The sequence below is a fragment of the Anastrepha obliqua genome, chromosome 2 (genome assembly GCF_027943255.1).
Source record: "Anastrepha obliqua isolate idAnaObli1 chromosome 2, idAnaObli1_1.0, whole genome shotgun sequence".
NCBI lineage: Eukaryota > Metazoa > Arthropoda > Insecta > Diptera > Tephritidae > Anastrepha > Anastrepha obliqua.
Genome location: NC_072893.1, coordinates 94,009,067 through 94,022,183, shown reverse-complemented (window position 1 = coordinate 94,022,183; position 13,117 = coordinate 94,009,067). Strand labels below are relative to the sequence as shown.

The following is a 13,117-nucleotide window of genomic DNA, read 5'->3' as shown; positions in this document are numbered from 1 at the left end:
GAATTAAATCTAATGTAACAACATAGCAGCAACCGATTTCAAAGCATATCGAACTCTTTTCACATTATATTACATACTGACTATTCGCCTTCTTCTTGCGTACGCATTTATGAATTTCACTTTTCCATCTTTGCACTTCTACAATATCGTCAAAACTTCTTTAATTATCTCAAGTGGTTTATGCATTCAGGCGTTTCTTTGCTAAACTAAGTACGTAACTACACATACATGCCTACATTTTTACATTTATGCACCGTAGTTGTTGTTATAATTTCTTTACAAAATACGAAAGAAAAAAATGTATAATAGTACTTGTAAAGAAAAAGCAAACAATCATGAATGGTAAATTTTGAATTTAAATATTTTGCACGCATTTCGGCACATTTCTGAGGAATACTACAAAAATGTGCGTCGTTGTCATTACTGACGATTGCTGAATGAGCTGTTTCGGGGATAAATACATATCATGCTGCCGCTAATGCTCTTCTTAGTGTCTTTGTTTTCTTTGCAGCTGCGCACTGTACAAATAGCTGGCAGCAATTTAACTGATTTCTCTGTAAGTATTTTTTTTTTTTTCAATTAGAAATAGTATTCTTCGCTAAGCCTTTTGGTCATCGTTCAGCAATTTTATCAATTTTATTGGTACCCTAGCAACAATAGTATTCAAGATCATTGTTGCGTCCCCAAAGTACCGTATGAGGCGGACAGCATCTCACTGGTGTGGCTGGAAGCAGCGTATGGCCTGTCACGCTCGCGTGCAATTGGAATTTGTGTATTATTTACTTAGCGTTACATTGATTTTTCCTTGCGTTTGTATAAAAGCTGATCCGTTAGCTAGATTAACAATCAAAGTTTAATTAACTTTCACACAGCTCACACACTTTGGAAAGTTCTTTTTGGAAGCTGCAGGAAAAGAAGTTCCAAATGAATTATCTCTCACTAATATTTGTCCTTGTTGCGGCTCTAGCGCTCTGCGTAAACGCTGAACCAGAGCCAGAACCCGCGAAAGGTATTCAAATTACTTCAGAAGCTCAATCCTTCGACTCTAAATAAAATTTCTTTACTTTCATAGGTCAACGGGCAGCTTTGCCCCGCTTCCGTTTGGCTGGTGATGCCAAGGAAGCACGTAAAGTTGAATCTGCTGATGACGAAACTGACGACGTCGCTAACGCCGATACCAATGGCAAGAAGGATGTCACCAACAAGAAGGGTTCTGACGCCTCTAGCGGCCGTTTATTTTTGAAGAAGTTTATGCTCTTCAAGAATATGTTTGGCCAGCAACAACAACCTGTCATTCCTATTATCATTGCGGGAAATTCCGGCACAGGCAGTTACACAACGCCAACTACCAGTTCACCCACTTATAGCACAATCACCTCAACTGGTTCCTTACCCACAGTTACGGGCACACTTACCACCTCTCCAACCTCAACCAGTCGTGGTGACGGGCTCGATCGTCAGGAGGAGGAGGTGCTAGAAGAAGCTGCTGCAGCCATGGACGAGGAACAATTACAAGCTGCACTCGCAGCGGGCGCACAAGAATATGTAGTAACAGATCAAGAGATTCGCGGTACTTCTGATGCTAAGGCGTCCAAAGGTCCGGCACGCGTAAATTTGCGCCGTCCTGGCGGTAAAAAGGGCCAGATGGTCTCTGTGCGCATACCAGCCAAATATCGCAAGTACTTCAAGAACGGCCAAAAGGTAATGTTAAATACAAACAACCGCCCGGGGAAGCGGCGTACGGTGCAGAAGAAACGCGTCAACAAAACCCGTAGGAGGAGGGTTGGTGGCAAGAGACGTCGTGTGAATAATTAAATTGAATCGCAGAATATATGAGAAGCTTAATAATTCTAATGAGGCGAATGAAAATTTTGTGTCATATTGCAATGAAATACTTTGAATGTTGCAATTAACTTATTTATATCTTCGAATTAAAATTAAATAAAACCAACCTTTTCAAAAATGCCTGTTCAACTTTGACTTAACAATATCGCGTAAGCAATTTATGTACCAAATTAAATAGAAATGCCGAATCGAAATCGCGGCTTATACCCTTACGATTTCCTTTGCGTTTCCTTTGCGAAATTATACACGCACCACTATTTCTTTAAACAAATATAATTCATTCTACAACAAAAACCATATCAAGCAAAGTTTCAAACGTGAGCAAAATGTTTCAAAATGTCATCGAAACTTTAATCTTTCTAACCAGAATTTTAAGAATTTCTCTGGGTTATCAGTTTTACAGCCCATTGAATTTTATTATAACAAAGTTTCAAGTCACCACAAAATACGGATGAATTTTAGATATTTTTTTGTTAAAAATGCTAGACTTTTTCTTCCTTATAAAAATCTTCGAGCATGCACTTTGAACGAAAATCAATTTAAAATTTTTTTAATTAAGTTTTTTATTAAAATTTTATTTTTAAAACAAATGATATGGGATTGATTTTTAATGAATTTATAGGCGCTGGGTGCCAAAAGCGCCCATCACACCTTGATTTTCAAAATGTTTAGTTTTAAGTAATTAGTTTTTAAAATTTCCAAAATTAACCAAATTGCTCCTAGTGCAGTCAGATATCTCAAAAGCGACCAATATAAAAACACCAAAGAATTTATTCCAAATTTTCACGAAATAATATTATATGAATATTTGATTTGTTTGAATTTTATTTATCTAAATGCATTATGAATACCTATTTAATACCGACATAAATATACAAAGAATAATTAAAAAATTAATTTTTTATCATAAAAAGTGGCTTCCTGCTTATCAATCTGACATAATCCTACCTCGTCACCGCAAAGGCTGTACCAATCAGCTATGGTTCTTGAAGATAAGCAGCAGGAGCCTCTACGAAGTTCTTTCCCTCCTCATGACATTTGTCCAGTGATGAGCATAGGCTTACATGAGATGGCGGACGTGATCGAGCGAAATCTTCGCACTGCGACTTACTCCTACATGAAGTTTATCTGCAACAAAATGTGCCCAATGAGCTGCTGCCTCTCGAAAGAAGCGACATCTTGGCAAAATTCGCACTTGGCAAAATTCGGAATGCAAAATAAGACTGTTCTCTTCCATATACTGCATTACTCTATTGTTCCCAGCCTTTTAATGCCTTAGGAAAAATTCCTCAGCTGCTGGATTTCAGCACCAAAAAGAACTATGATTTTAAAGCCGCCTTCCCTTTTATTGCTGCTTGTAGGTCCATTCAATATTTAAAAGTGTTTAAAAATTGATGTAGCTTAAGAATGAAATTACTGATTTCTTCCGGATTAGTTTGTAAAAATGCGTTACTATCGACGAAATATGTATGTGTTTGCTTTATACAATATAAAAATTATATAAAAATTAGCACAAGTTTTAACCCTCGAGAAGGCGCGCCTTAATAAGTTACACGAATTGGCGCACGTGAGCATTTTGCTCACACCACTTTCAAATAAACATATTATGTTGCTAGGTTAGGTAGATTAGTAAGATAAAGTGTTTTTTTATAGGTTAATGGTTTATTTTTATTAAAATATATGCATTTTTGAGTTTTAAGCTCTTGGAAACTATTTTTGATAACATAAAACAGATAAAACGAAAACTCAATACATTTTTTTTCACTTGCAACAAAAAAAAAAAACAATTTTAATTAGTAGCAATACATATTAATAAAAATTCAATATTCAGCTAGATCTTTGTTAAAGGAGCAATCGAAACAAGTTGGACATGTAGTTCTTGCGTGCTCGGTGCAGAGTAATTTGTTGCACAAAAATCATCCTTTTTTGGTGCGTCTGTTTTTTCGCCTGGGACACAATGCGCAAAATCCATTATTTTCAGAGGCTTCTAAATGTTCATTGTTTGGCACTATATGAGATATTATTTCTTTTAATGAGCTTCGAAGTGTTTTGATAGTCTGACGACGTACAATATTTGGCTTTATAAGCTCCAAACCAATTTCTTTCAAAAATAACCTTCTCTGTGTCATGATTTGAGTATTGCATTTATAAATAATTTGGGCGTTTATACCAGCAATATTAATAATTGTAAAAAATAGTCGCATGGGCCACCTGCGAGTAGTTCTGGATACCGAATAAGTTTCCTTCATCTGGTCCACAGTATCTACTCCACCCTTTGTGTGGTTATAAAATGTTATAATTTCGGGTTTGATTTTGTCACCCGTTTCATCATCTATTCCGTCGTCGGTATGAAAAGAAGATAACAAAAGTACCTACAATTTTCTTATTTTTCTTTTTTGGAGTATGCGAGACAATAGTTTTGTTTTCACCAAAACCAAATAGGTTATGAGGTACTGGTCTTCCTCTTGTCGAAATGAATTGACGAGGAATTTCCTTCTTATTTTTTCTTAGTGTACCAACAGCAGTCGTCCTGTAGTTTTTGTAAAGATCATCAAGCAGGGGTATGGATATAAAGTAATTGTCCATTGTTAAATTTCTGCCTGTATTTAATATTGGAGCAGCAATTCTTTTGACGATACTAGCAGGTGAATTATCTAACTGATAAGGTCCAGGTGGCTGTTTTCCGCAGTATATCTCCATTTTATAAGTGTAAAACATCCTTGAATCAACCAATGCGTTAATTTTTAATCCGTACTTAGCTGGCTTATTAGGCATATAAATTCGGAACTTGCACCTTCCTCGAAAAGATTCCAGCATTTCGTCAATGATGCAGTATTCTCCAGGAATAAAATGTTCGGAACAATAGCCATTAAATTCTTCAAATATTTCTCTGAACGCGGCAAGATTATCTAATTGGGATCTGGCTAAACGAGACGAAGTTTCATCGAAACGAATCACACGGACTAGGAATAAAAAACGCTTGATCGACATTGTTGCTCTGAAAATATCTGGAGCAGTTCCATCATCTAGACAAAGCTCCTTTAAATTTGAATGGTTCAATTTTTTTAATCCAGCCATATACAAAATTCCAATAAATGCTTTCATCTCTGCCAAATCTGTTTCCTTGCAATCCCTGTCTCTTTGGTACAAATCAGTCACTTTTTGAATGTGCCCTTAACTCCTGGAAGATGTGTAACTATGTTACAGCGTCTAGTACGTATATTGCGAGTGGGTACATCCATAGCCCATTTTGTACACATATCTTTTCCCAAATAAAATTGCCGCCTTCCTCGCGGCATTTCGACGTTTTCATCTTGATCAAAACCTGCGTCGGTATCAGAAGATTGTTCTGTGTCACTCTGGTGATCAGTGTGTTCACTTTCACAATCACTTTTCTCAAAATCTTCTTCCACGTCGTCCTCGTCATCCAAAATTTCGTCCAACCAAGATGCAATTTGTGAGGTGTTATTTGCCAGACGACGACGTTTGCTATTAGTTTCCATTATTTTGTTAAAAAATTTACCTAAATAATTATAAAAAGCAACTACACGCGTTTATTGCAAAAAAAATGTATTAAAATACTTACGTAGTTAGGCGCGCAATGAGCAAAATGCCGCACATATAAAGTAAACCAATATCTTCGATCTCTATTCGCACACTACACACTTCGAATGCTTCTTATTGTAAAGACAAATCATTTACTTAGAGGTACTGAGCGCCGTTATTCTAGGACTGACGGTAAACATTGAAAATTTGGCAATTTTAAAATTGCGTGAGCAAATTGCTCATAGCGCGCCTTCTGAAGGGTTAAAAGCATTAACAATTTAGAAAGGCAAAACGAAAATACAAATAAGAATTACTGTTTTTCGTAGAAACAGATTGCTATGACTTTGTGATAGAACTCCTTTCCACCCACGGGGTCTTTGCCCGCGTTTCAAACACAGCCGACGCTGTCCACAGTATTTTAGCGTGCAGTTTACTTTAAGCTTATTTACATATATTTAAAATGTAAAGTCAATGCATATATTCTGTAGGTTGTTAACCCCTTTTCCCCTCGTTATTATTAAACTTCTAACAGAAAAAAGTGAAAGCTTTGTGTTTATTCGCATTCAATTTGTTCGTTTTTTTTTGCGTCTGATAGCACATTATTTCATAGATACTTTTTAGTTAATTAATTCGGCTTGCGTATCAGAAGTTTTGGAATTTATTAATGCAATTTAAAATGCTGATTTGAAGAGTGTGTGTGTATGTTAAGTATTTGAGAGTAAGAGTATTTCTGGCAGCGACGTAGCAATTGAGAATATCTGAACCCTTGTGGCACCTGCCTATTTTTTGCAAACGTATGTACATATGCATGGATGCTCTCTTATTTAACTAATAGGAGTATTTGCTGAATATTATCCGAATCGGCTTCTAAGTCCTATATTTAGAAATATCATGACGTCTACGCTCACCGCATATACAAGGTGGCGTAAAATGAATCACTCGAAATCATTTTTTTTCATTTAGTAAAAAATATTTTTTTTTATTTAATAAAAAAATTATTCAAACACAAAAATTGATGATTAATTTGCGCCACCTACATACATATACACATGCCTTACTGTACAGCCAATCTTCAAAATGCAAGAAGTTTCATGAAAATCAGAGTATTTTGTGCAAAGTCATTATATCGATGGTTTTCGAGAAAAGTGACATAATTCAAAAATACAAAATACTGAGTTGGGTCAGTTTTCTAGATAAGTGACGCGCCAATCCGATCACCTGACAAAACGACTCTAACGCCATCTCTCAGAATTGCTTCAAGATTCGCTTATGACGCTTTTCCACATAAAAATATATAAACTCTGTAGTTGATTTTTGCTTTTAACGGGAAAACTCCGAATTTTGAGTTATGTCGCTTTTCTCGAAAACCATCGATATGTAGAATTCGGAATTTTTCTAATAACATATACATACTAGGTGTGTTCAAAAAGTATCGCGAATTTTGTGTTTTTTCAAAAATTATTTATTTATTCATTAATATCTATTTTATCCCCTTCAAAGTAATCCCCATCAGATATTATGCACTTGTGCCAACGTTTTTTCCAATCTTCGAAGCACTTCAAAAAATAATTTTTTTTTTCTTGTTCAGATCCTCCTTCGATGCCGTCTCTATCTCGTCAATCGTAGCGTAGCGTCGTCCTTTCATGGGCCTCTGGCCTCTTCAGCTCGGGAACAAGAAAAAGTCACAGGGGGCCAGATCTGGGGAATACGCAATGAGGTGTGGCAATGGTTACAAATCGATTTGAATGTTTAACTTTTATAACAATATTACAATAATTATATTTTGTTCATTCTTGAGCTTCAAATAATACTTAAGTGGCAATAAATATGTATCACATTTTCTATGCAACCCTGTGGAGTCTGCGTAATGAGAAAAGCAAAGCGTCTGCTCAATGATTAAAGGAAAATCAAATGACAAAAAATCAACGAAATACGAAACGATAAGTAAATTCTTTTGAAAATGGTACTCATTATAATATCAAAACTCAAAACGAGGATACTGGACGAAGTCAGGTTGATGAATATGGGAACAACTTTAGGTGCCGTGAAAAAGGGAACGTTATTGATTGGAACAAAACTGATTTTAATTATTTATTGATTTATGTTTTTTTTTCTTTATTAGTCTTATTATCGAGCTTCCCCAATGGCATTAGAATTGCATTTTGTTCTTAAGCTACAAGGGGCAGTAGCTGTCGCCTCCAAAACCTTTTAAGGAATATCGGAAGAATGAGTAATGGAGCGATTCAGTAAGTTGTCAGCGGACGGTGATTTGATACAGTGTGTACATACTGTCAAATCTAATGCTATAGGGACCGACGGCATTTGTCTTAAATTTCTTAAAGTTATTCTACCATTTGTAATACCATCACTTAAGCACATAATTAACTTTTTCAATCACCTCGTCTACATTTCCATATCTCTGGAAGATAGCAAATATAATACCTGTGCCAAAAATAAAATGCTCTACCGCTCCTCAGCACTTCAGCCCTATCGAAAGTATTTGAAAAATTTTTGGCGCGACAAATTATCTGCTACTTGCACAAGAATAATCTGCTGAGTAATTTCCAGTCCAGAATAAATTCAAGATTATCATGCGTTGACCATGTAAACTTTGTTGTAAACAAGGTATATAATATTCTTAGAAAGCTATATTGTACTGCCTACTTACTGCCACGGCAAAATAAATTAAAACTTGTTAGATCACTCATTGTTCCTCATGTATCATACGCTGAATTAGTATATTGCAGGCTTGATAATAATTTGAAAATAAATTGCAAATCACTTTAAACAATGCAGCGCGTTTCGTGTTTGAAAAAAGGAAATATGACCATATATTTACCTACTCAAAACAGATTCTCGATCATAACCTCGACTCGTATCTCAAAATACGCTCTCTTTTGTTCCTGCAAAAATTAATATGCACTCAAAAACTATTGTACCTGGGGTGCCCTTTATATTTCGGGATTTGGCAACCCTGGTGTTGCAATTTGGCAACTGACAGATGTATCGCAAAGTTTGACATTTTTTAGCTTTTACGTACTCAGAATGTTTTGAAATACTAGCGCTATTTGTGTTGTTTACAGTAACTTAAAAGATTCATCTCGATCCAAAAATGGAATTAAATCGTGAACATTTTCGAGCGATTATTTTTTACAACTTTCGACGTGGATTAACTCAGCAACATTGCATGGATGAACTTAATTCATTTTTGGCGATGAAGCTCCATCAAGGACCAGTGTTTATCGATGGTATGGTGAATTCAATCGTGGTCGTAGTTCACTCCAAGACGAGTTTCGTGAGGGTCGTCCAAAATCAGTTGTTGTTCCGAAAACCATTGATGCTGTGCGCGAACTGATATTGCAAGATCGTCATGTGACCTATGGTGAGATTGAGACAATCTTAGGCATTAGTGCGACCAGCATACATTCAATATTGCATAAACATTTGACTGTCAAAAAAATTTGTTCGCGTTGGATCCCACACAATTTGTCAATCGCTCAAAAAAAGGCTCGTGTCGATTGGTCGAAGGAAATGCCCAAAAATACGATCGCGTGGCTTCGAAACACGTCTATGGCATCGTGACAGGTGATGAATCATGGATTTACGCGTATGAGCCCGAAAGTAAACAGCAGTCGACTGTATGGGTGTATCAAGATGAGCCAAATCCAACAAAAGTTGTTCGCGCACGTGGCACTTTCAAGCAAATGGTCGCCTGTTTTTTCGGAAAAACGCAGAACAGTAAATTCTGAGTGGTACACAACCATTTGTTTGCCAGTTGTCTTTCAAGAAATTAGGAAAACCAATCGCCAAAGACGGATCACTCTTCACCAGGACAATGCGAGCTCTCACACATCGGCTCGAACAACTGCATTTTTGAGCACCCAAAACATCGAATTAATGGGTGATCCGCCGTATAGTCCTGACTTGGCACCGAATGACTTCTTTTTATTCCCGTACGTAAAAAACAAACTGAGAGATCAACGTTTTTCGACACCTGAAGAAGCGGTTGCGGCATTCAGAATGCATGTTTTGGAGGTACCTCATTCAGAGTGGCAAAAGTGCTTCGACACTTGGTTCAAACGCATGCAAAAGTGTATAGATGAACAATATTTTGAAAAACAATAAAGTGATTTTCGATGATTAAAATTTGTTTTTGTTCTCTAATCCCGAAATATAAAAGGCACCCCTCGTACCTATATAAAAACATTAAAGGATGCCAGTGCACACGAACATTGAATCTGATTGTTCCGACTTACACTACAGTTTCTAACTACTTCTAACCTTTATTTCCCCTTCCCTCCTCCCATTCCCACCATCTTTCTCTTTTTCTCACTTACTATTCTAAGTTTTCGTCAATAACTTTAATAGATAAAATAGTTTTAAAATTTAAGCAGCATTTTTGTGTATACCATCCTCGTATTCTAGAATTATAAGAAGATGTACTACCACAAGACTTTGTCTTACTATGTACAAAACAAATCAAATAAATTGAATTGAAAATTGAATATCCAAATTATCCCTCTTTTTTCGAAACAAAGGTGGCCACAATAAAAACTCAATTTACTAACTCGGCAAATTCAACATATCCATTATATTTATATACTAGCAAACCCGGCCCGGTTCGCTGGGCACACTAAAATAGAATAGATATGGTTTTCATATTATTTATTTCTTTATTCTTTACTCAAGCGCTTTGGCATAAACAATATTTTTTGTTTTTCTATTTGTTTTTAAGTAAATATATAATGTTGTTGGCTTCCCAACACGTGAACAGCCAACGTATAGTTGGCCATGGGTGAATACTGGTTCTTCTAAATTCATCCCGCATATTTCTAAAGTTTGCCCTTGTGATTTATTGATAGTTATTGCAAATGCTAAACGAATGGGCAGTTGCAAACGCTTGAATTCAAATGGCAATGCAGGTGGAATCATTGGAATTCTTGGTATTAGAACGTCTTCATTCTTGAATTTGCTAATTAAAATAGTTGCTTGGATAACATTATTCATCAATCGTTTGACTACTTCATTTTGTTCTTGACGTTCTTCTGATGTCGCGTTATTCCGGGCATTTCTCATGCGCCTATTATTATTTGTCGAACGACCAATATGATTACGTGATTGTCTTGGCATTGTAATTATGGTATTCTGAGATTTTAAAACAAGTTTCTTTTTTAATTTTGTGGAGTATATTTTCGATGCATATGTGTTTAAAAGCCCAAGTCCGCATGGTCAGGATTATTTTATTTTGTTGTGATTTTCATAAATCATCTCTTTTCTTCTGAAAATTGTTGACAATTTGCATGATAAGACTATTAATTTTTTCATCAAAGTTACGCATTTTTCGTGCTCTTCTTTTGCATCCTTTAAAAATTTCTTTTGTTTTTTAATTTTTTTTTACCATTTTTTTCACTCATGGTGTATCGTAGCTTATCGCATATGAACCGAAAAAATAAATCCACAAAACATAATTTCATTTGAACATTCGGATTTCATATTAAATTCTCAAATTTCGTAAGAAATTATTCACTGTTCCAAAATCCACCCCAAAAAATTCACAAAAAATGTTTACACTTTGCACTTACGCCTTCTCCTTATGGCGTCCAAACCAGAAAGAAATATTGACACATTGTAACTCACACTGTCAATTTGACAGTTCAGTTCCGCCCCAAGCGTTAAAAAAGTAAACGACATTATGGCTGGTTCAAAAGAACGCTGTACGCGTTGCCAGTGCTCCGAATTACAACCAAACTTTACGAAACCCATTTTCAATACTTACTTAACAATGTGTGTAAGTTTGGTTTAATTCGGTGCAAAGACACGGCGGGTCCACGTTTTGGCCTATATCTCGAGACCCTAGTCACGGAACGGTATGAAAAATACTCTAATACTCTATACTATAGAAATCATCAACAGCTTCCATTTGCTACCCATATTGTACAAACACATCCTAGGGTTACCCGGGTCCACGTTTTGGCCTATTTCTCGAGACCCTGGTATCCGATTCTTAAAATTTCAAAACACAAACCTTCTCCACATGTGTCTCTTTAATGTGGCAAAGTTTGGTTAAAATCGGTTTAGCCATTCTCCGTAAAGTTCATCACAACGCGAAAAACGGCTGAATTTTTATATATATAGATATATATAATTGGCGCGTACACCCTTTTTGAGTGTTTGGCCGAGTTCCTCCTCCTATTTGTGTGTTGTAAATCCGCCAATCCATAATAAACCATATCCATTATAAACCAATAAAATTCACGTTTCCCCATGTTCCACAAAAACGAATTTTCAGAAACAAAACTCGATATGCTTTCAGCTGGTAAATACTAATTATGCTAACTGAAAGACATAATTTAAATTGTAATTGCCTCAGCTAGTTGCACTGTTTGGACACAACCATATGCATTGTTCAAAATGAGTCTCCGAGTAAAAGTCACGAAATTCTGAAAGTTTTGATAAACAAATTTAATAATATAATAATAATAATAAAAAAATAATAAATAAATTGATAAAAATATTAATAATTTTCGAAGACGTCTGTCGTTTTTTTCCGCCACGCAAACCCAGTATGGCTTTGTCGCTGGACAGTCTACGCGTACCAACCTAGCAGTCTTTAGTGAATACTGCATTGACACGTTTTTATCTGGGCTCCAAATGGATTGTAAAGGGTAATTAAATTAGAGTAGATGTGGAATTTTTTCTTTATTATTTTTGTGTAGAACCATTCATGACATTTATTTTTTAAAGATAATCCTTTTCAAATGTTGGCCGCAACTGCGCCGTAATTCGTTCATCTGTAAACAGCATTTTTGAATGACTCGCTGGAGGACTTCGATCAGTGCCTCGTGAATAACTTTCAGTAATGTTGGCTTCCAATGCCTCAATCGAAGCTTGTTTATCTACAACGCATTTTGACTTTATTTTAATTTTCTATTTAGACTTTACGTACCCCCACAAATAAAAGACCAAAAGTGTGATACCACACGATCTTAGGGCCGATCAACTGGTCCGAGACGAGCGACAAATTGTTCACCGAAACGACGACGCAGAAAATCCATTGTTTCACGGGCTGTATGGCAAGTAGCACTGGCGCCGTCTTGTTGTAACCAAATATTGTGGAGATTACTGTCTTCAATTTTCGGCATCAAAAGTCGTTTGTCATGACGCTATAGGATTCGCCATTCACTGTTACATTGGCGCCAGCCTCTTTGAAGCCTTTGGGTCGATAGGCTGACCAAGCAGTTATTTTCAATGGATGTAATGGCTATTCTTGAATGGCTTCGAGTTGCTCTTCAACCTAAATATGCCAGTTTTGCTTATTGACGTAGCCATTAAGCCAATAATAGGTGCAGGGTGATCTCAATCGAGGGCGTTTCTTCGATTTCATTTATTGCCTACCTCAGGGGAATATCTTAGTACCTTTACTCGTTGTTCTTTTTATTAATGATATAGACAGCTGTTTTTCGTTTTCTAGATTCTTACTCATGTTCAGCACATGTTTTTAGAATTCAATTAGAGATCAATACAGATGCTTTCCATTTCAATTCAACCGGGCTGTTCGGGACATTTTCTTCGATTTCGATGTAACTCAAATATGTTGCTCTCTGGTCAAAATAATGAGACACGGATTTTTTTGTTCGCCCGAAAATTTTTTTTTTCAAGATTTATCGGCAATTTTGTTCTTCGGCTCAAAATCGATTTTTTTTTTCATTATATAAGAATTTTTTTT

General features: G+C 36.0%; 1 protein-coding gene across 1 annotated transcript; it reads left to right on the top strand.

Moving 5' to 3' along the window:
- The first annotated feature begins 924 nt into the window (after positions 1-924).
- LOC129237315 (uncharacterized) lies at positions 925-1,815 on the top strand. Its single transcript, XM_054871986.1, has 2 exons — positions 925-1,009; positions 1,073-1,815. The coding sequence occupies exons 1-2, from the start codon at positions 925-927 to the stop codon at positions 1,813-1,815; spliced, it is 828 nt and encodes a 275-aa protein (XP_054727961.1).
- The last annotated feature ends 11,302 nt before the right edge of the window (positions 1,816-13,117 follow it).

Excerpts from the sequence above, each read along its gene's own strand:
- LOC129237315 (XM_054871986.1), top strand. The coding sequence starts at position 925 with ATGAATTATCTCTCACTAATATTTGTCCTTGTTGCGGCTCTAGCGCTC. Across the intron at positions 1,010-1,072 it reads AGAGCCAGAACCCGCGAAAG|GTCAACGGGCAGCTTTGCCC; the intron begins GTATTCAAATTA and ends TTACTTTCATAG.